Consider the following 24,854-nt stretch of genomic DNA (forward strand, 5'->3'; position numbering starts at 1 on the left):
TATTGGTTTTAATATTATTTATATCATTATTTGTTTTAATTTGTAGTGTATTATTTACACTATCATTTCAAAAGTTTGGATTTTTGAAAGAAATTCATACTTTTATTCAGCAAGGATGCATTGTATTGATCAAAAGTGACAAATACATTTACAATGTTACTAAAGATTTCTATTTCAAATAAATGCTGCTATTTAAAACTTTCTGTTCATCAACGAATCCTGAAAAAAATACATCACGGTTATTAAAGGTATTGTAGGTAGGATTTTTTTTTTAACTTTTTGCCAAATTTGTTTAAACTTTCTATATATATCAATGCATAATTAAAATGTAAGTACTCTGGAAAAGAGAGTATAAAAATCGAGTGTCTGTAGTCCTCTCAGGGCTGTAATAAACACAGCTACTTATCTCCATTCACTTCCACCCCCTCCATTCTGGGCTCCTTCCAAAACCACGCCCCCAAAACACATGAACGCGCGATGCCGACAGCTCACAGCTGGAGGACGCGCTTACCAGCGCCCAGCGGAGAGGAGCAGTGCATGTAGTGACATCATGTCAGACTCACATGTAATAAAATACCTAACTTTATCATTATGAATATAAACAACTAACATGGCTAAATGGCTAAAAACAGGTTGCATTGATACACGGTTTCCCATTACAATCAGTTACACTGTGATGAAGGTGAATTTCGTGTAAGATTCATAACATATACGCCGTGTTTTGCATGTAATTGTGTCTCTTACTAGTCTCTTACCCTCCTCGAGTCAAACGAGTGCGCGCATGTGGGCAGCGCATGTAGCAGCGGGGGTGTTGCCATGGTTGCGAGAGAGTGACAGTCGCCTAAGCCAATCCATTGTTTCGTCCCGGAAGGAAATAATGAGCTGTGTTTAGTGCAGATTAAACGGTCTAGAGTCACTCGATTTGTATACTATTTTTATCAGAGTACTTACATTTTAATTATGCATTGATATATATATATATAGAAAGTTTAAACAAATTTGGGAAAAAGTTTTTTATAAAATTTCTACCTACAATACCTTTAAGTGTACTAAATATTAAAAATAACACAAGTGTTTTCAATATTGATGATGATAATAAGAAATGTTTCTTGAGCATTAAATAAGCATATTAGAATGATTATTGAAGGATCATGTGACACTGAAGCCTGGAGTAATGATGCTGAAAATTCAGCTTCGACATTACTGGAATAAATCATATTAAAAAAATATTAAAATAGAATACAATTATTTTAAAATGTAATAATATTTTATAATATTTCTGTTTTACTGAATTTTTGATCGAATGAATCCAGCCTCGGTGAACATAAGAGACTTCTTTCAAAAACGTTTCCCCAATTTTACCTCAAAGTTTTGAATGATTAAATATACTGTATATATTATTTAAGTTTATATTGTAATTAGTATATTTTTCCCCCCCACCCATGTAGTCTCGCATATGACAGTAGTGTGTACTTTATGTCTTCAGAATGATTAAATACATTTAGTTTAAAAGAAAGTAAACCTTAAATTTGAATCATCACTGCTGAACATTAAACAAACCCAAAGAACACAACTAAACACATTCTGCTGACAGTGGAAACACGCCAATGGTGAGTTCTGCCAAAACCTCGAAACCATAAAAACTGTAGGCAACCCAGTTTTGTAGGAATGTGTAGCAGAATGGAAAAGCCCTCGGCCCACCCTTTGATTCGCCCCAGATGTGCGTGACCATGACGAGCTCGTGGGGGGATCTGTCGAAGCCTCGCAATATCCTCTCTGCTCCCACAATGCACCTTTGTATTCGTGGGCTTTCCCCTTATGGCTATCTGAAGCAGTACCCCTTCACAGAAAAGAGGTTTTGTCCTCTCTCTGACTGTATTTGTGGCTGTGCAGAACATATCTGTGAAAATCTATTTGAACTTTTCTGGTGCTTTAATGGAAAGTGCTTCTGGCAGGCATCTACTGGAGTGTCTACTATCTACTGATCTCCTTCAAGACGGTTGTGAAGCTTTTCATTAGAACTTCTCATCTCTGCCCAATTAACAGCTCACAATCAAGGATGATGTATGTACTGTAAAATACGACACCATCAGCATTTCCAATAAGTTGTCGAAAGAGATTTTCAGTGAATAACACTTTGGTCTTTTTCACAGAAATCCACACAAGTCATATAAACAGTTTTATTCTACGTGTTTGGAATGACACGAAGGAAATGAAATAAAACTATTACTTTATTAACCCATTTGGCCATTTGGTTTTGGACTCTCTTTGAGCAGAAAAGGCGGTTTGCTAACCAAGATATTTCCACCCCCACACTCCTCCGTTTGTTTAAAGAGTCCGGATGGAGCAGGAAGCCCCCTGTGTTCCTCTAAGATCCAGTTACCCCTCTATAACCCTTCTGTTGACTCGCCCTCAACATGCTCTTCCCTTTCCCAACACAGGACTGAGCGTCTGTTCAGTTTGAGCTGTGCTTTATGTGGTTTCCTCTTAAATGCTAGTTTGATAATCTTGTGAAATCCCAAGCTTTGAGATTTGTCCAACCACATGTGATTTGTTTAGAGATTTTGTAGGTTGTAGTTTGTCTTGTACATTTTGTGTCTGGTTTGCTCTTCAGTCAAGAATTCTGATCGGTTATGGCACTTCAGTTTTAGAGTTTTTAAGTTCAGACAAGTGGTCAAGCTTTTTAGTATAGCTTTTAAAGGTGATATACGTGTATATATTTAAACATATAGTGCTGTCAAATTGATTAAATCATGATTAATCGCATCTAGCATAGTTTATGTGTGTGTGTGTGTGTATATATATACACTCACCGGCCACTTTATTAGGTACACCTGTCCAACTGCTCGTTAACACTTAATTTCTAAGCAGCCAATCACATGGCGGCAACTCAGTGCATTTAGGCATGTAGACATGGTCAAGACAATCTCCTGCAGTTCAAACCGAGCATCAGTATGGGGAAGAAAGTTGATTTGAGTGACTTTGAACGTGGCATGATTGTTGGTGCCAGAAGGGCTAGTCTGAGTATTTCAGAAACTGCTAATCTACCGGGATTTTCACGCACAACCATCTCTAGGGTTTACAGAGAATGGTCCGAAAAAGAAAAAACATCCAGTGAGCGGCAGTTCTGTGGGCGGAAATGCCTTGTTGATGCCAGAGGTCAGAGGAGAATGGCCAGACTGGTTCGAGCTGATAGAAGGGCAACAGTGACTGAAATAACCACTCGTTACAACCGAGGTATGCAGCAAAGCATTTGTGAAGCCACAACATGCACAACCTTGAGGCGGATGGGCTACAACAGCAGAAGACTCCACCGGGTACCACTCATCTCCACTACAAATAGGAAAAAGAGGCTACAATTTGCAAGAGCTCACCAAAATTGAACAGTTGAAGACTGGAAAAATGTTGCCTGGTCTGATGAGTCTCGATTTCTGTTGAGACATTCAGATGTTAGAGTCAGAATTTGGCGTAAACAGAATGAGAACATGGATCCATCATGCCTTGTTACCACTGTGCAGGCTGGTGGTGGTGGTGTAATGGTGTGGGGGATGTTTTCCTGGCACACTTTAGGCCCCTTAGTGCCAATTGGGCATCGTTTAAATGCCACGGCCTACCTGAGCATGGTTTCTGACCATGTCCATCCCTTTATGGCCACCATGTACCCATCCTCTGATGGCTACTTCCACCATGTCACAAAGCTCTAATCATTTCAAATTGGTTTCTTGAACATGACAATGATTTCACTGTACTAAAATGGCCTCCACAGTCACCAGATCTCAACCCAATAGAGCATCTTTGGGATGTGGTGGAACGGGAGATTCGCATCATGGATGTGCAGCCGACAAATCTGCGGCAACTGTGTGATGCCATCATGTCAATATGGACCAAACTCCCTGAGGAATGCTTCCAGCACCTTGTTGAATCTATGCCACGAAGAATTGAGGCAGTTCTGAAGGCAAAAGGGGGTCCAACCCGTTACTAGCATGGGGTACCTAATAAAGTGGCCGGTGAGTGTATATATATATATATTAGTGCTGTCAAATCAAAGAATCCCGATTAATAATATATGTGTAATATATATTATTATATTTATACATATTACATATGTATGTGTGCGGGTCTGTGTATATATACTTACACACACACACACTTATATATACACATATATATATATATATATATTTAAATAACACACATATTATGGAAACAAAAACTTATGTTAGATGCGATTAATTGCGATTTTTCATTTTGACAGCATATATATTCAATTTATATTGTTTTTTAGACTGCATTAATATAGCGCTTTCACAGACCCAATGGCCACCAAAGCGCTTTACATATTGCCTCACATTCACCCATTCAAAAAAATATATACAGTGTAAATTAAATATTGTATATAATATACAGGAAATATATTTTTTACATTTATATATATATTTATACATATATATTTTATGATTTATATATTATATCATAGACATGTTTTAGCCACACTTTGAAAGAAAAATTATTCGCTATTTTTGTCCTGTTCTTAAATAATTAAATAATGATTATTGTACCTAAGATGCAAAATTGCATTCGATATTAAGACATATTTTCAGTCTATATCTTAAATGTAAAAGGTTAAAGCACAAGCTAATTTAACGTTTGCTTCTGCAAAATACTCTAGCCGAACAGTGAAACTAGGGATGCATGATATATCGGCCACCATATCGGTATTGGCTGATATATGTTCATTTGTAATGTTAGCGTTATCGGCCCGATAAGAAAATTTGGTGGATATATTAAAGCAGATAAGTAATGGATTATTTCCTTTTCCTTCATCTGAGACACGTCAGATGCGCACTGTTCACCATGATGTTTTTGAATTGCTTGAAATATGATTTGAATCACTTCAAAAAAGGAAGTGCAGTATGTGCATCGCAAGTCTGTTATATAAGCTACATAAAATTATAATTGTGTGCTTGGGACATGGCTTTTATTGGTGAGACTTTTGTTTTTGTAATCAGGCTCTCAAAAGTTATATAAAATTTGGATTTAGATTTATCGGCGAATATATCGGTTATCGGCTTTCAAATTTAAAGAATTACCGGTTATCGTATCGGCCAAATTTTTCATATCGGTGCATTCCCAAGTAAAACAATTTTGGTAAAATTTTCCTTGAATGCCACTTAAACTCTAAAAGCCCTTGTGAAAGGAATGATACATTTACAATTATTAATTTTGCAGACGCTTTTAATCAAAGCGACATACAAAGGAGGAATACAGCAAGCGATTCACTGTGAAGAGGCTAGAAGTGCTCAAAATACAAAGTTTCAGACTTTTCTTAGAGTATCATAAGCTAGAATAGGAAGAGATTAAAGGAATGTGAAAGCTTTCCTCCCATGCATTTTTACAATAACCTTATCTGCATAGTGAGGAAAAACAGATGGAAGGGAAAGGGATACATACCTTCCTGTATCGGACAACCATGTAAAACTCTATTTGTGAATAAAAACCTACTGACAGTTTAGATTAGAACTTATTGCAGGTCTTTAGTTGGGTTGAGATTTCATTTATTGACAGAAAAAGGATATTGCTCATGCAGCGGCTGCTGGCTTCATGGCTGGTTACTGTTTACACTAATCTGGCAAATACATCACTAACCCAGAAGTTGGTACGTTTTTAAAGGCATAATTTCCGAGAGCTTGTTAACACCGTCATGAATGTTTAACAGCGCATGAGATGTTAAAGATTTACATCCCCATGCCTTAGCCATATATGTCTATGAAAAGTGTAAAAACGATTGCTGAATACACAAACGCATTGCATTCGATCTTCAAGAAGCGTGTTTATTTTAGGCCTACTTTTAAAAGGTTCATTTAATTCTCAAGCCAGGTTTTAAACAATAAAATGCAGATGTGTTCCTAGACTGTAAAAGCATGTCCTAGTGTTTTTGTTCGTTTGTAAGAGTGTAAATTGCTACAAATCACCATCACAAAAACTCCTATGCCAGTCGCCGTCTCCAGGGGTCACATTCACCGTATTGTCCCAACAAGAAACACCCCTGGTGCCGCCTGAGGCCCCCTGGATAATAGCAGGGATTAACCTCCGAGATAATTCCCTATCTCTAGTACCTTGTATGCATTAGTGCCCTTAGGTGAAGGAGTCTTTTACCGTGGAATGTGTGTGTAATCACTACACACTGGAATGCGTTTTAAGTAAATGAACCGTCCCAGACAGGGTCCCCATTCACGTATTCTATGTGTCACATGCATTGTCCTGAATTCCTGGTTTCTTATCTACTCAGAAAGACACAGGCTCTGTTCCAACTCCTAATGAGCTACCAAACTATCTAGCTAGCATCATTTTCCTGCCCTCTAATGCCAAATCGGCACTGCAAAGGTGTACAACTCCACCAATTTAAAGGCAAAGTATGGTACCAGAATTTACACAAGATTTATGGACACATTTTTATAAGATTAAAAGTTATTTTTTAAACAATTTAATGTGTTAGGAACATTTTAGAATTAGGAAAATATCTATTTAGGGCTTTTATAAATACAATAAATGAAATATTACCAAAAGTAAAATACACAGACTAATTCGGACAACAAGAAATAATGATTTTCAGCTATATAAGACACTTTTTACAGAAAAGATGATATTTTTATGGCCTGTAACATCTTGTGATCCACGACAATGAGTAAAAAATGATTAAAATAATCAAAAATATAACCATTTGAAAAAAGCTGAAAAAAAAGAAATGTTATTAACTAGGTTTTGGAAGAGCGCTAAATGGTTGTTGATTATTGAATTAAAAAAAATAGAAGATTTTCAGATTTTTTTTGGGTGAAAAAGGTCTTGATGAAGGTTAACAAGGTTGTTAAACTTCCTAGAATGTTCTGTGGATGAGTGTGTTTGTTTAAGGGCCTCACGTCAGGTCATTCCTGATGTGGTGTTTGCCAAGCGTCTCGTCTGTCATTGTGGGCAGTTACTGGCTTTTGTTCACCAAACACTCTGAGACAACACTAGCAGTGCAGCACTAAAGAGGGCAAACAGTCTTTTCCTTCATGCTTCACTCCCACCTCGATCACCCACTCTTTAAACTCCAGCCTAATAAGGTCACTGGAACTCAAAGTTTGCAGCCGTTGACAGAAAATGCCAGTAAATGCTGCTGTCTTAAAAATCTTGCACAGGTTTATCCTATCAGTTCTTTCAGCCTTTCAGATTTTTCTTTTTCTGATGTCGATCTCATTCTGTAGACTCAATCTACATAAATCTGGTCAAGCTTTTACTAATTAATTATTTATGCAAAGCACACCACATCATTGTTGAATTCTTAATTTATTAACCAATGTTGTATATATATATATATATATATATATATACACACACATATTTACATTTGTTATACATGTAAAAAATGCTCATATATAAATTAATTAAATTATATATTTTAATTTATTATTTTTAAGCTTAAGAGTATGGATTTGCATTGAAGTTAGACCAGAGTTGTACAATCTTAGAATTTTGTATTTTTTTATATTTTAAATAAGCTTTTATTTTTATATTTTCAGTGTTCATTTTACTTTAAATTAGAGATATTTTGTTATTTGCTGTTGTGATTTTTTTAATTATTTTTTGAATACGACTATTTAGGTTTCATTTACTTTTATTTCAGATTTAGTTTGTTCAGTGGTTAATTTCTAATTATTTCCAGTTAGTAATTATATTGCTTCAAATTAAACTATTTTAGTTCGTTTCCAATGCAAAATTTCGACTATTTAGTTAAAATATTTGTAGCTAATATTTTGATTGTATTTCAGCTTAATTTCGATTCCCAAAAATGTTTTTAATAGTTTAAATTAACGATAATAACTGTACTTAAACCTCAGTGTTCCTGTATATTTTCTCAGCATGTGACTGTGACCCGAGAGGCATCGCGGAGCAGCAGTGCAACAAGGCCACAGGTCACTGCGTGTGTGTGGAGGGTGTTTCCGGACCCCGATGTGACGCGTGCGCTCGAGGCTTCACGGGCGACTTCCCACAGTGCGAGCGCTGCCATCAGTGCTTTGCCGAATGGGACGTGATTGTAGGCGATCTCACCAATCAGACCCACAGACTGGTCCAGAAGGTCAATACCATCAAAGCCACTGGCATTACTGGACCCTACCAGGCCACCATCAATAACGTTGAAAGCAGCGCCAACTCAATCCGCAACATCCTCGCCCAGAATCCAGCCACTCAGCCTCTGACGGAGATCCAGGGACTTCTCGAACAAGCTACGTAAGTTACATCCTTACTTAGGGATGTGGAAGCAAGTGCAGATCCTTCTTATTAGTTCGCATTGAGAGATCATTGACTCTTCTCATAAGAATAATCCTCTTTCTCTAAAGTGCCTTGATGGCTGAAATGAACACCAACCTTAACCTGACCGAGGAGACCTTGTCCGAGATCTCATCTGACAACAACAGCACGGACACCAAACTGAACTCCCTCAAAGAAGAAGCTCAGAAACTGGAACAGATGGTGAAAGACCTGCAGAAACAGGTGGAGTTTGTGAAGAATTCAGACATTCGAGGTGAGTTATATAACTTAAGGGGTCATATTTTAACTATCTAAGCGCATGGTCTAAATGGCGTGTCTGAATCCACTTTTGCTAGTTTAACGACGTGAATAATGGTCGGCGCACGGTCTAAAAGGGTTGTCCCTTAATGAGTAACGGGTGTGTTTTGGGCGTAACGTGCAAAAAACGAATCAGAGTTTCATCTCCCATTCCCTTTAAAAGCCAGTTGCACTCGCGCCATGGCGGATTCGCTATTTACATGGCAGAATTTGCAAGCGGAAAAACTGAACGCTTCTCTAGCGAGGAAACGGATCTGCTCGTGCGCGAAGTTAAAGCGTGCAAGCAGAACATCTACGGGACAAGCCCACCATATCTTTATGTACACAATATTAATCTTTTACATTGTAATCCTTTTATTTTTAATATTTGTGTGCTGCTGCGCATCCCTGTGTGTGTAATAAGCAGATTGTACGTGCGTTGTGGACCCGCCTATAGGAGCATATTACTAATGCGCCCTTTAAATAACACAAAAAAATACTGCGCCATTGACTTTAGACCAGGTTTGAGTTGGTCAATGGCGCAGTCTATTTCAGTGGCATCAAAATAGCAACGTGCCTCATTTTCAGACCAGCAGCCCATGGGCGCACAAATGGGCACAAATGCATTTGCTATTTAAACCAGGTGGAGCACGACGTGAAAATGAAAATTGCGTCGCGCCTGGCTCATGATAGGGCCCAAGATGTAAACCACTTTTCTTGACCAGGAAAATCCATCATTTCACCGTCTTTTTCGGTCTACAGGGGCCAGAGCCAGCGTGAATCGATATTACGAGCAGTCCCAGAAGGCGGAGGTCCGTGCCAATGCCTCCACCAGTGACCCATACAACCTGGTCAATCAGTCTGCCGTCCTGCGGACAGAAACGGAGGACTTGATGAACCAGACCAAAGAAGAGTTCAGTCAAAGGCAGGATGAGTTTTCGACAAAACTGGACAACCTGGCAGGACAACTAGAGACTCTGGACCTGTCTGAGCTTAGCGAGAAGGTAAAGCAGTCAGCAGATTTATGATCATGGTCAATGCTAAGTGCTTATCTAGTTACTTGACAGCACTAAAGTTTCAATAGCTGGGTTTCAGTCACGTGATTATGATGACGATTTTGATGACGCGGGAAGGCGGGGCGATTTCAAATGGAGGGCAGGAAGTAAACATGGAGAATACGTCTATGGAGGAAACCGTTGCGGAGAGTCCGTATTGAGTCTAATTTACCTTGATCATTTAATGTCCCATTCCCACTGATCCCCTGAACGACAACCTAATGCTATATAAGCACAGACACAAAAAAACACTTTGGCTAGCTAACATACCGTCGCTGCAGAGACACGGCATTAACAGACTCTGCTCCTCCCAAATCGCAGACGTTACGTTAAAAATCCACTTTTTCCGGCGTTGTTCTGTGAGCTTTTTACTTTTCTCACCTTTATGAATGACAATCTTTGGTACTCTATAAAAACCCTTTCCCTTTTCTCGATTAGAACGATTGGAGCCGCCGTAAACTACACAAAACATTGATGGCAGATCCTCAGCTATTTCACTTCCTGCCCTCCATCTGAATTTTCGCGCTCTCGCGATGCAGCAGCGTGACGTCACGTAAAAACCTATCAGCAAAAGTTTCGTTTTCAGGAACTAATCAAGTGTGAGAAAAACTATTTTGACATCACTTTAAAATTGCCTAGATATCCTCGACTTTTGTTCCTGATCACACAATATCCCAAATTGTGCGGCTTGTTGAGGACTAGGTGCATTCTTACGTTAAAAAAGTGATTGGAATTTTTTTTTTTTTTTTTTGATTTGTAACCACTCAGAACACTCTAGCATCATGACAGTGAGTTTTGCTCATTTAAAACCTAGTTTTACCGTTGTGATCTCTCCTCGGATACAGACATGTGGTAGTCCAGCTGGCTCTGAGAACTGTGCCGACTCTCCCTGTGGAGGCCTGAGCTGTGTGGACGGGGAAGGGAACGGGAAGTGTGGAGGAGAGGGATGTGATGGCCTTGCCACGCTGGCCCACAATGCCTGGCAGAAAGCCAAGGACTTTGACCTGGAGATTACCAGCGCCATGGAGGAAGTGGACAAGCTGTCCAAAATGGTGAGGTTTCTCAGCAGACACTGTATCTGCTATTGATATGATAAAGGATTTTGCAATTATTTTCTAGAGATGTTCTGCATTTTCATTCTCTAATCGGATCTTTTCACTTGAAAACTCCTGAATGCCATTTTGAAGACATTTTAGACATTGTACAAATGCATTTTATTGTACGGTTTCTTCTTTAAGGATCCTTTCTTTAAAGGCAGGCATGTGATCAGCCAAGGACAAAAAAAGAATTATTATTAAAAATATATTTGATCAAATTAATCAAATATATCTTAAATTGCAATAGGTACTACTGTACTGTAAAATAAAAATAATATAATATATTGTAATACAATATATGTTATAATACAAAATATTAATAGTATTGTTATTATTATTAATAACAATGTTTATAATTATTATCATTATTGTATTTTTATTTATTTTACAGGACAACAGTAAAATTACAATAGAAACATTTACGGTTGTCTTAATTTCTTTGCTTTCAAGCGTAAAACCATTGAGCTTTTATTTTGTCGTAAAACCACAGGGAGGCATTAAAGGGATACTCCACTTTTTTTGGAAATAGGCTCATTTTACAACTCCCCCAGAGTTAAACTGTTGAGTTTTACCGTTTTTGAATCCATTCAGCCGATCTCCGGTTCTGGCGGTACCACTTTTAGCATAGCTTAGCATACATCATTGAAGTGGACAAGACCATTAGCATTTCTAAAAAAAAAATGACCAAAGAGTTTCGATATTTTTCCTATTTAAAACTTGACTCTTCTGTAGTTACATCGTGCACTAAGACCGACGGAAAATGTAAAGTTGCGATTTTCTAGGCTGATATGGCTAGGAACTATACTCTCATTCCTGCGTAATAATCAAGAAACTTCACTGCCGTACCATGAGTGCAGCAGGCGTAATGATATGACGCAGCGCCTGAAAATAATTCCGTTGTGTTGACGGAAGGTGGCCTATTTTCAGGCGCTGCGTCATATCATTACGCCTGCTGCTCTCATGGTACGGCAGTGAAGTTTCTTGATTATTACGCAGGAATGAGAGTATAGTTCCTAGCCAAATCAGCCTAGAAAATCGCAACTTTACATTTTCCGTCGGTCTTAGTGCACGATGTAACTACAGAAGAGTCAAGTTTTAAATAGGAAAAATATCGAAACTCTTTGGTCATTTTCTTTTTAGAAATGCTAATGGTCTTGTCCACTCCAATGATGTATGCTAAGCTATGCTAAAAGTGGTACCGCCAGAACCGGAGATCGGCTGAATGGATTCAAAAACGGTAAAACTCAACAGTTTAACTCTGGGGGAGTTGTAAAATGAGCCTATTTCCAAAAAAAGTGGAGTATCCCTTTAAGGCTTCTATTTGTTGACAACAACAGATAAACAATTCTCATGGCGAATTTGGGAAGATGGTTGGCGCATGTTGCGTTCCCAAATGCTAATTATAAGCGACTCAAACACACAGCACTTGCAGAGAAGCATTTACTGTGAATGGAAACTGAAAATGAACACAGTGCTGGGCTTTACTCTGAAACATGCAGCGCGTCAGACCATATAATTATATGATTTATTAATATTTTGATGATCGCGCTAAGCCATTTCACATTCACACCACCGCGCGATGTCAAAATTAATAGAAAAAAGTTTCCGGGCAACTGGCGAGTAACAGTAACAATGGTGAATTTGACTCTTGTTTGGCACTTGCCTGGCTAACATGCTAGTAGTGTCCTGCAGATGGTGGGATAAATATGCAAAAATCACATCCCTGTAAAGAGTCCTTAATATGTGTGTTCAGGTGTCAGAGGCAAAGGTGAAAGCCGACGAAGCAAAGTTAAATGCTCAGGAGGTGCTGGAGAAGACCAATGAGACCAAAAAACGCGTGGACGGCAGCAACGAGGAGCTACGCCAACTCATCAAACAGATCCGAGACTTCCTCACTCGTAAGACACACTTAGCAAGTTTCCTTGAGCTAAGTTGCTCGGATGGTGAACATTGGCTTGAATTTCAACTCCTACTGTGTCCGTTTCTTCAGAAGATGGAGCGGACCTGGAAAGCATCGAGGCTGTGGCCAATGAGGTTCTGCAGATGCAGATGCCCACCACACCAGCCCAGCTGCAGAACCTGACAGCGGAGATCAGGGAGCGTGTGGGCAGCTTGACCGATGTCGAGGACATCCTCAACCAGAGTGCCGACGACATCATGAGAGCAGAAAGCCTGCTGGAACAAGCCCGCAAGGCCAGGTCTGAGATATCTTCAATCCCAGAGAACAGATTGATACAGTTTGAACAGGCACCCGTCACAAATCGGCTACACAAAAACCTGAGCTATTTTATTCTTCTACTACTTTTCTATGAGGTTTGCAACCTGATTATCAAAATGTGCCATTTTGCATGCTAGGTTATTTTTTGCAATAGTCCATTTTAATGGTTCTTATTACAAAAAACCTGGGATTTGTGCCTCTAGTGCTAAAGTAATGGGACACTAAAGCAGTGGTTCTCAACTTTTATTATATCCAACCTATCTCGGATACAGTCAGTACACTCCTGCTAAGCAGTGTGTACTATATAGCAAATCTCAACTGCTTGATTGTTATATCATCATGATCAAAAAAATTTATTTAGTTTATATAGAACAACCTACTTTGCCTGCGTACATACAGTATATTCATGTAAAAGATTCGGCTATATAGAATCTCGATAGCTTGGTTATTTATATTGTTGGAAAAAAACATTATCGCCAAGCTCTTTATATAAAGTTGGATATATAACTTTATTCGCATACATGCAGTACACTAACATAAAGCGATATATACTAATATAGCGATATATCTCAACTACATGAATGATTGTATCTTTGCAAAGTGTAAACTATATTATCGCTTATCTCTAATCTGCTAAATGCGACTATAAAGCATGTTCATATTAAGATATTATAATTATTAACAACATGATTGTCAGAAACACTGTGTGTTTGGAAAAGAGCTATATAAATCAATTTGACTCGACTTGATTCCCGAAGTTTCTGTATGTTCTTCAATAAAACCAATAATCATTGAATGGGGAAAAAGAAATATGATTTTGTTTGTTTCAGGGTGAGTAAATCATGGGCTAATTTTCTTTTTTGGGTGAACTGTCCCTTTAATGTGTACCATATCTGTGGATTGTGGCAGTATTGCCACCTAGTGCCAGTTCATGGAACAACACGTTTGTTTGGTCTCTATTTCTCACAGGAAGGAGGCGACAGATGTCAAAGACACAGCTGAGATGGTGAAGGAGGCCTTGCAGCAGGCTGAACGCGCTCAGAGTTCTGTGACCGAGGCCTTGAAACAGGCCACTGCTGACATCAAGGGGACACAAGACCTGCTGGTCTCGGTGAGTCTGCACTGGTTTATAATCACCAGTCATTTGTTCTAGGCTTGTTTTGGACAGGAACATTTTGCTGCTTTTGAATGAATCTAAGTGACTCTTTTGTACAAAAGGTCGAGTCAGAGACATCCGACTCAGAGCTAAAACTGAGTAACGCCACCCGAAGGCTCCTGAAGTTGGAAAGCGATGTAGCTCTGCTGAAAGAAAAGGCTCTCAATACCTCTACAAGCGCCAACAGCACAGAGAAAGAGGCTGATAGCATTAACGCACTGGCCGAGCAGCTCAAAAAGGTGCCCGTAATATCTGGACATGTTACGTAAGGTTTGGTATTAACTGTTTTGCGTTTGTAACCTCGTATGTTGTGGTTGGCCATTTATGCAGGATCTGGATTCAGAGCTGAAAGACAAGTACAGTACTGTTGAAGAGCTGATCACACAGAAGGCTGGAGGAGTGGCAGAGGCCAAGAAAAGAGCAGAGAAACTCCAACAGGAAGCCAAAAATCTGTTGCTACAGGCCAGCGAGAAACTTCAGCTTCTGAAAAGTAAGTCGATAGTGCATATCTGCACGAAATAAGAGCAACTGCAACACCAGCATTTTCACTGGGTAACAGAGCTGCGACTCTAAAGTGATTTCTGGGTTAAAACTGTTTAAACATTGAGGTTTAAAGTAGTGATGCACTGAAAAATAAAAATTCTGGGCCGAAACCCAAAATTCAGGATGCACTTGGGCGAAAACCAAAAGTTTATTTGATAATCAAATAATTAATCGTTCATTTAATAATCAACACAAAAAAAAGTTGTATAAACATTTAAAATCACACATTAGGCAGTTTTTATATCAACTTCTAATGAAGACATTACTAACAATAAAAATATAATGAATGTGTAATTCAGTGCATCGAAACACTAATTGAGCGGATACAAAAAAATGCCAGAACGTCATTTATTGTTTGAATTTCGTGATAAAATCCACATCATTTAAAAGTTGAGACTCTGTTTTATATTAAAAGTAACAAAGCACAAAGCTTATTAAAATTGTGTGAACAAAACAGACGCTGAACACGGTCAAAACTCGACATACTAATTAAACGTCACTGTTTCGGTCAAAATAATTTCGGCCAAAATCTAAAATCTTTGGAAGGCAAAATTTCGGTGCAGCACTAGTTTAAAAAGAACTATCATACAACTGTTTTCAATTTAGATTTTAGTGTTCTCAATTAGGAAGAGCTAAACTTCTGTTGTTTTGCAGATCTTGAGAAGAGCTACGATGAAAATCAGAAGCTGCTGGAGGACAAGGCCAATGAGCTGGTGGATCTGGAGAAGGCTGTGAAAGAACTGCTTCAGGAGATCAGTCACAAAGTTACCGTCTACAGCACCTGTCTGTTTTAACGCTACTACTGGCTGCATTAGGAACATAAATTATATTATCTTTTTGTGCAAAAGTTTTACAACTGTTACAGCTACAACTTTACCCACACATTTATCTTTTGTCACTGTATGGAAGGGTGTTACACACTTTTCCGACCACAAGAAAATGTAATTTGGATTTTAAAATGTATAAAAGATCAAAGAGTGAATGTAAGATATGCCAAACATAACTATGAGACTGCAATTACAATGACCTCATATGTTTCGATTTAGGATAAAAGTTGTTGAAATTAGAAGTAAAATAATGTAAATATGCCTAAAAATTTTCTACTTTTCTGTCACAGATATCTGGATCAATTTATAAATGCCATGAAAAAGAAATCAGAATAAACTCAAGTTTATTACTTAATACTACAGTGTGAAATTGTGTCATTGTTTTCACTCCCTCAACACATCGTTGAGTTTATAAAATACAATCTGAGCATTCTAATGAAACTTTATAAGATGGAAATAACAGTCGAGACTTATGTAATGTGGAAGAATCACTCCTTAATCCATTTTTTTTTACTTGGTTTATGCTACTTGTTTTAATTTCTATAGTAGTGGTATGGTGGACCTGGGTAATGACCGTAGAGCGGAGGTGGACCTGTACTGTGGCGATGTGGAGAATCATCAATGTCAATAAAATAACCAGATCATAAGAGTCATTGGCCCGTGAATCAGACCTCACTGGAATATATTTTTTTAATCAGTATAAAGAACCAGCTCAGAGTGATTTCCTTGTTCGCTATATTGAGCTTAAGTCATTGCGCTAAACTGATTGAATTAATTCAAGGATTCATCAGTCTGTGTAAAACGAGTATTTTTTTGTTTGTTTTTTTGTTTTTGAACAATGCATTCAAATAACCAATAACTGAAACTACAGGCGACCGCGAGACAATTTAAATACAGGTTTTCTAGACATTATTTCATAGTACGCAGTCTTTTATATCGCTACATTCAATTTATAGTCTCATCACAACACTGGTTAAATTGTGCCTTAATTCCCCCAATGAGCAAGCCAAAGGCAACGGTGGCTAACAAAATTTAGTGTAGGGAGAAACCAAGACTGAGCAGGGGGGACCCATCCTCCTCTGACCGACACATTTAAAAAATACTGCATATTTGATTTATAATATTTATGGCTTGATGATTAACAAAAAACGTACAAACAACTACATATACATAACAACTCTTACCTGTACATTGCAACTATTACATGTACATTACAACACTTACCTGTACATTACAACACTTACCTGTACATTACAACTCTTAAATGTACTCTACAACTCTTACCTGTACATTACAACACTTACATGTACTCCACAACACTTACCTGTACATTACAACTCTTACATGTACATTACAACTCTTACATGTACATTACAACTTTTACCTGTACATTACAACACTTACATGTACTCCACAACACTTACCTGTACATTACAACTCTTACATGTACATTACAACTTTTACCTGTACATTACAACACTTACATGTACTCCACAACTCTTACCTGTACATTACAACACTTACATGTACTCCACAACACTTACCTGTACATTACAACACTTACCTGTACACTACAACACTTACCTGTACATTACAACACTTACCTGTACATTACAACACTTACATGTACATTACAACACTTACCTGTACATTACAACACTTACCTGTACATTACAACACTTGCATGTACTCTACAACACTTACCTGTACATTACAACACTTACCTGTACATTACAACACTTACCTGTACATTACAACACTTACATGTTCTCTACAACACTTACCTGTACATTACAACACTTACATGTACATTACAACACTTACATGTTCTCCACAACACTTACCTGTACATTACAACTCTTACATGTACATTACAACACTTACATGTACTCCACAACACTTACCTGTACATTACAACTCTTACATGTACATTACAACACTTACATGTACTCCACAACACTTACCTGTACATTACAACACTTACATGTTCTCTACAACACTTACCTGTACATTACAACACTTACATGTACTCCACAACACTTACCTGTACATTACAACTCTTACATGTACATTACAACACTTACATGTACATTACAACACTTACCTGTACATTACAACACTTGCATGTACTCCACAACACTTACCTGTACATTACAACACTTACCTGTACATTACAACACTTACATGTACTCCACAACACTTACCTGTACATTACAACTCTTACATGTTCTCTACAACACTTACCTGTACATTACAACACTTACATGTACTCCACAACACTTACCTGTACATTACAACACTTACATGTTCTCTACAACACTTACCTGTACATTACAACACTTACATGTACTCCACAACACTTACCTGTACATTACAACTCTTACATGTTCTCTACAACACTTACCTGTACATTACAACACTTACATGTACTCCACAACACTTACCTGTACATTACAACACTTACATGTTCTCTACAACACTTACCTGTACATTACAACACTTACATGTACATTACAACACTTACCTGTACATTACAACACTTACCTGTACATTACAACACTTACCTGTACATTACAACACTTGCATGTACTCTACAACACTTACCTGTACATTACAACACTTACATGTACTCCACAACACTTACCTGTACATTACAACACTTACATGTTCTCTACAACACTTACCTGTACATTACAACTCTTACATGTACATTACAACACTTACATGTTCTCCACAACACTTACCTGTACATTACAACACTTACATGTACATTACAACACTTACATGTTCTCCACAACACTTACCTGTACATTACAACACTTACATGTACTCCACAACACTTACCTGTACATTACAACACTTACATGTACATTACAACACTTACCTGTACATTACAACACTTACCTGTACATTACAACACTTGCATGTACTCTACAACACTTACCTGTACATTACAACACTTACATGTTCTCCACAACACTTACCTGTACATTACAACACTTACATGTTCTCTACAACACTTACCTGTACATTACAACACTTACATGTTCTCCACAACACTTACCTGTACATTACAACACTTACATGTTCTCCACAACACTTACCTGTACATTACAACACTTACATGTTCTCTACAACACTTACCTGTACATTACAACACTTACATGTTCTCCACAACACTTACCTGTACATTACAACACTTACATGTACTCCACAACACTTACCTGTACATTACAACACTTACATGTTCTCTACAACACTTACCTGTACATTACAACACTTACATGTACATTACAACACTTACCTGTACATTACAACACTTACCTGTACATTACAACACTTACATGTACTCTACAACACTTACCTGTACATTACAACACTTACATGTTCTCTACAACACTTACCTGTACATTACAACACTTACATGTACTCCACAACACTTACCTGTACATTACAACACTTACATGTTCTCTACAACCAGTGGCGGCTCCAGACAATTTTGATTGGGGGGGCAATGGGGGGTCCTGGTCATTTCAAGGGGGGTCTCATGAAAACCAACAAAAAATACAGTGGACACGGCTAATAACTGCATATTGCTGCTACTTAAAGGTTCTCTAAGCGATCCTGGGTGACGTCACTTCTTGTTGACGTTCGAACTATTGTCAAACAAAACGGAGGCTAGCTAGACCCTCCCTCCTCCTCATCCGCACACTAACCCCCCAAACCACACCCCCAAACCCTTCTTGTCGGTCATTGGCTGGAACAGTTTGTTATGTTTTGGGGAGCGGGTCGCTGCAGTTTGTTTTTGGTGCTGTTTGTGAAGCATGGGCTGTCTACAGAGATCGCGTTTCTTTACAGTGTGTTCAGGGGACAGGCAGCCAGCGGATAGTGAGGAGATGTTTGCTGTATGTGACAAAAAATGTTTTGGCCTAAAAAACACATGACATCGCTTAGAGCACCTTTAACAAATGGTAAATGGTAAATGGACTGCATTTATATAGCGCTTTCACAGACCCAATGGCCACCAAAGCGCTTTACATATTGCCTCACATTCACCCATTCACACACCGACGGTTTTTTGTTTTTAATTAATTAATCAATTGCAGTTTGCAAACAATATGCTCGAACTTTAATTGCCATAGCCACACCCATGACAGAAAACATATTTACAAAATAGTATCCTCCTCATCCTCCAATTCCTCGGTGTCCTCTGTTTCCAGTCTTTACTAAGAAATCCTATGAAAAATTATTTACAAAATCTTCTGCAGGACAGTTCAATTCTTTACAATAATATAATATATTATAAAAGAAAATTAAGCTGTTACACTGAGATGGTTTAGGAAAACCATAAAGTGTTTTTGTAAAGTCAATTAATTGTACAGGCAGCATTAAACCATCAAAGTTAAATGATTGTTTATAGCTTATGAATTTCCTAGCCTATATTTTCTTTAGCAGGGGGTTTCAAACTTTTTAATGGCAATGAGCCCTAAACAATACCCTTGTGAGATTCTTTATTTAGGCTTATAATATAATACAATATATGCCCAATATAATATAATATAAAAAAAAAATGAATTGAAGTATTTGAAGTGATAGTTTAAATGCTTCAATTTGTTTTCATATAATATTATTATAATATGAAAAAAAACTGAAGCATTTACTGTAAATAGCTAGATCTAATGGCTAAATATTTTCAAGAAAAGTAAATATGTGAACTCTTTTATAGTAGCCTAATCTAACCATGCCTGAAACTATTTAAATCTATGTAAACTAATGATGTATTTTGAGTTTGCACGCGGGTGGGTGTCTGTAATTGTTACCGTTCTGTGTCCATCATCCGTTATTTCCACCACTTTAATCAAACCACTCTTCTTTAAAACATGATATTGTGATTTTATTTCACATGTCTTTGCGTTTCTCGTCGCCTCTCGTATTGAGCTATTTGGTCCGCACACACGACTCACTGCCAATCACACGCGCTCACATCATTCTCTTTCTTTGAAACCTGTTAACTGCACTCACCAGTTTGAGCACTGCAATTATTTCTCACATACAATCAAATGGATTTCCCCACACATTTCGCGTCAGTCCTCTGCGTGGCATATTAGGGACTTTAAGCAACAGCCTCTGGTGGAACGGCAACGGCATTCTGTCGTTCTATTGCGCATGCGCGACATTAACTGCTACTTCGCGACGTTCTACTGTAAGCGTCTACAACGGGAGAACAGCTGATTTGCCGTAGTCGATACTACATGACAGATTAAGAAAGTTAATGTTATGTTTTAGGTTATGTGGCATTATAATCGTTTCTGTATATCATTAAATGCCCAAATCAACCCTTCTCTTACTTTTTAAAATCAGTTTATTTTTTGTATTTTGTCTGATGATTAAATTATCCCCTATGCCGTCCTCTTTACTGTTGCTTAGTGATTTTTGCGCTCTTTAGCTACGGCAGTTAACCGTTTACTTCCGGCTGCCGTTGCCGTTCTATCAGCAGCTGTTGCTTAAAGTCCCTATTATTCTTTTCTGCGCGGCCGCGGCATCAGAAGTGCACGACCGCGCACGCGCGCAGCTTAGAGGGAACGTGATTCTTATGTTTATATATTTTGTACGTCGAATAAATTATTAATTATTATTGTTCTGCGTAGTTTGAAGATAAACATTTTTAAATATTTATCCCGGATATATATTTTTTTAATCAGGAAGGGGGTGGGGGGTCAAATGGGGGGTCAAAGCATTTTTTGGGAGGGTCTTGAGACCCCCCAAGACCCCCCCTGGCGCCGCCTCTGTCTACAACACTTACCTGTACATTACAACACTTACATGTACTCCACAACACTTACCTGTACATTACAACACTTACATGTACATTACAACACTTACCTGTACATTACAACACTTACCTGTACATTACAACACTTGCATGTACTCTACAACACTTACCTGTACATTACAACACTTACATGTACTCCACAACACTTACCTGTACATTACAACACTTACATGTTCTCTACAACACTTACCTGTACATTACAACTCTTACATGTACATTACAACACTTACATGTTCTCCACAACACTTACCTGTACATTACAACACTTACCTGTACATTACAACACTTACCTGTACATTACAACACTTGCATGTACTCTACAACACTTACCTGTACATTACAACACTTGCATGTACTCTACAACACTTACCTGTACATTACAACACTTGCATGTACTCTACAACACTTACCTGTACATTACAACACTTACATGTACTCCACAACACTTACCTGTACATTACAACACTTACATGTACATTACAACACTTACCTGTACATTACAACTCTTACCTGTACATTACAACACTTACCTGTACATTACAACACTTACATGTACATTACAACACTTACCTGTACATTACAACACTTACCTGTACATTACAACACTTACATGTACTCCACAACTCTTACCTGTACATTACAACACTTACATGTACTCCACAACTCTTACCTGTACATTACAACACTTACCTGTACATTACAACACTTACCTACATTACAACACTTACCTGTACATTACAACACTTACCTGTACATTACAACACTTACATGTACATTACAACACTTACCTGTACATTACAACACTTACCTGTACATTACAACACTTACATGTACATTACAACACTTACATGTACATTACAACACTTACCTGTACATTACAACACTTACATGTACATTACAACACTTACCTGTACATTACAACACTTACATGTACATTACAACACTTACCTGTACATTACAACACTTACCTGTACATTACAACACTTACATGTACATTACAACACTTACATGTACATTACAACACTTACCTGTACATTACAACACTTACATGTACATTACAACACTTACCTGTACATTACAACACTTACCTGTACATTACAACACTTACCTGTACATTACAACACTTACCTGTACATTACAACACTTACCTGTACATTACAACACTTACATGTACATTACAACACTTACCTGTACATTACAACACTTACATGTACATTACAACACTTACATTACAACACTTACCTGTACATTACAACACTTACCTGTACATTACAACACTTACCTGTACATTACAACACTTACCTGTACATTACAACACTTACATGTACATTACAACACTTACCTGTACATTACAACACTTACCTGTACATTACAACTCTTACCTGTACATTACAACACTTACATGTTCTCTACAACACTTACCTGTACATTACAACACTTACATGTTCTCTACAACACTTACCTGTACATTACAACACTTACATGTTCTCTACAACACTTACCTGTACATTACAACACTTACCTGTACATTACAACACTTACATGTACATTACAACACTTACCTGTACATTACAACACTTACCTGTACATTACAACTCTTACCTGTACATTACAACACTTACATGTTCTCTACAACACTTACCTGTACATTACAACACTTACATGTTCTCTACAACACTTACCTGTACATTACAACACTTACATGTTCTCTACAACACTTACCTGTACATTACAACACTTACCTGTACATTACAACACTTACATGTACATTACAACACTTACCTGTACATTACAACACTTACCTGTACATTACAACTCTTACCTGTACATTACAACACTTACATGTTCTCTACAACACTTACCTGTACATTACAACACTTACATGTTCTCTACAACACTTACCTGTACATTACAACACTTACATGTACTCCACAACTCTTACCTCTACATTACAACACTTACATGTTCATTACAACACTCACCTGTACATTACAACACTTACATGTACTCCACAACTCTTACCTCTACATTACAACACTTACATGTTCATTACAACACTTACCTGTACATTACAACACTTACATGTACTCCACAACACTTACCTGTACATTACAACACTTACCTGTACATTACAACACTTACCTGTACATTACAACACTTACATGTACTCTACAACACTTACCTGTACATTACAACACTTACCTGTACATTACAACACTTACCTGTACATTACAACACTTACATGTACTCCACAACTCTTACCTGTACATTACAACACTTACATGTACTCCACAACTCTTACCTGTACATTACAACACTTACATGTACTCCACAACACTTACCTGTACATTACAACTCTTACATGTACTCCACAACTCTTACCTGTACATTACAACTCTTACATGTACATTACAACTCTTACATGTACATTACAACTCTTACATGTACATTACAACACTTACATGTTCTCTACAACTTTTACCTGTACATTACAACACTTACATGTACTCCACAACTCTTACCTGTACATTACAACACTTACCTGTACATTACAACTCTTACATGTACATTACAACTCTTACCTGTACATTACAACACTTGCATGTACTCTACAACACTTACCTGTACATTACAACACTTACATGTACTCCACAACTCTTACCTGTACATTACAACACTTACATGTACTCCACAACTCTTACCTGTACATTACAACACTTACATGTACTCTACAACACTTACCTGTACATTACAACTCTTACCTGTACATTACAACACTTGCATGTACTCCACAACACTTACCTGTACATTACAACTCTTACCTGTACATTACAACACTTGTCACTTACATGTACTCTACAACACTTACCTGTACATTACAACACTTACATGTACTCCACAACTCTTACCTGTACATTACAACACTTACCTGTACATTACAACACTTACCTGTACATTACAACACTTACCTGTACATTACAACACTTACATGTACTCCACAACTCTTACCTGTACATTACAACACTTACCTGTACATTACAACACTTACCTGTACATTACAACACTTACATGTACTCCACAACTCTTACCTGTACATTACAACACTTACATGTACTCCACAACTCTTACCTGTACATTACAACACTTACATGTACTCCACAACTCTTACCTGTACATTACAACACTTACCTGTACATTACAACACTTACATGTACTCCACAACTCTTACCTGTACATTACAACACTTACATGTTCTCTACAACACTTACCTGTACATTACAACACTTACATGTACATTACAACTTTTACCTGTACATTACAACACTTACATGTTCTCTACAACTCTTACCTGTACATTACAACACTTACATGTACTCCACAACTCTTACCTGTACATTACAACACTTACATGTTCTCTACAACACTTACCTGTACATTACAACACTTACATGTACTCCACAACTCTTACCTGTACATTACAACACTTACATGTTCTCTACAACACTTACCTGTACATTACAACACTTACATGTACTCCA

General features: G+C 37.7%; 1 protein-coding gene across 1 annotated transcript in view; it reads left to right on the plus strand.

The window, feature by feature from the left end:
• lamb1a (laminin, beta 1a) overlaps nt 1-15,837 on the plus strand; it is a 44,096-nt gene extending 28,259 nt beyond the window's left edge. Inside the window, exons 24-33 of the mRNA XM_056265024.1 lie at nt 7,899-8,268; nt 8,379-8,563; nt 9,349-9,590; nt 10,487-10,693; nt 12,492-12,636; nt 12,729-12,936; nt 13,926-14,067; nt 14,175-14,351; nt 14,443-14,602; nt 15,310-15,837. Coding sequence (XP_056120999.1) covers nt 7,899-8,268; nt 8,379-8,563; nt 9,349-9,590; nt 10,487-10,693; nt 12,492-12,636; nt 12,729-12,936; nt 13,926-14,067; nt 14,175-14,351; nt 14,443-14,602; nt 15,310-15,449 — 1,976 coding nt within the window. The 3' untranslated portion in view covers nt 15,450-15,837. The remainder of the gene's footprint in view (nt 1-7,898; nt 8,269-8,378; nt 8,564-9,348; nt 9,591-10,486; nt 10,694-12,491; nt 12,637-12,728; nt 12,937-13,925; nt 14,068-14,174; nt 14,352-14,442; nt 14,603-15,309) is intronic.
• The last annotated feature ends 9,017 nt before the right edge of the window (nt 15,838-24,854 follow it).

Source organism: Rhinichthys klamathensis, unplaced genomic scaffold (assembly GCF_029890125.1).
Source record: "Rhinichthys klamathensis goyatoka isolate OS25496 unplaced genomic scaffold, OSU_Roscu_1.1 h1tg000228l_1, whole genome shotgun sequence".
Lineage (NCBI taxonomy): Eukaryota > Metazoa > Chordata > Actinopteri > Cypriniformes > Leuciscidae > Rhinichthys > Rhinichthys klamathensis.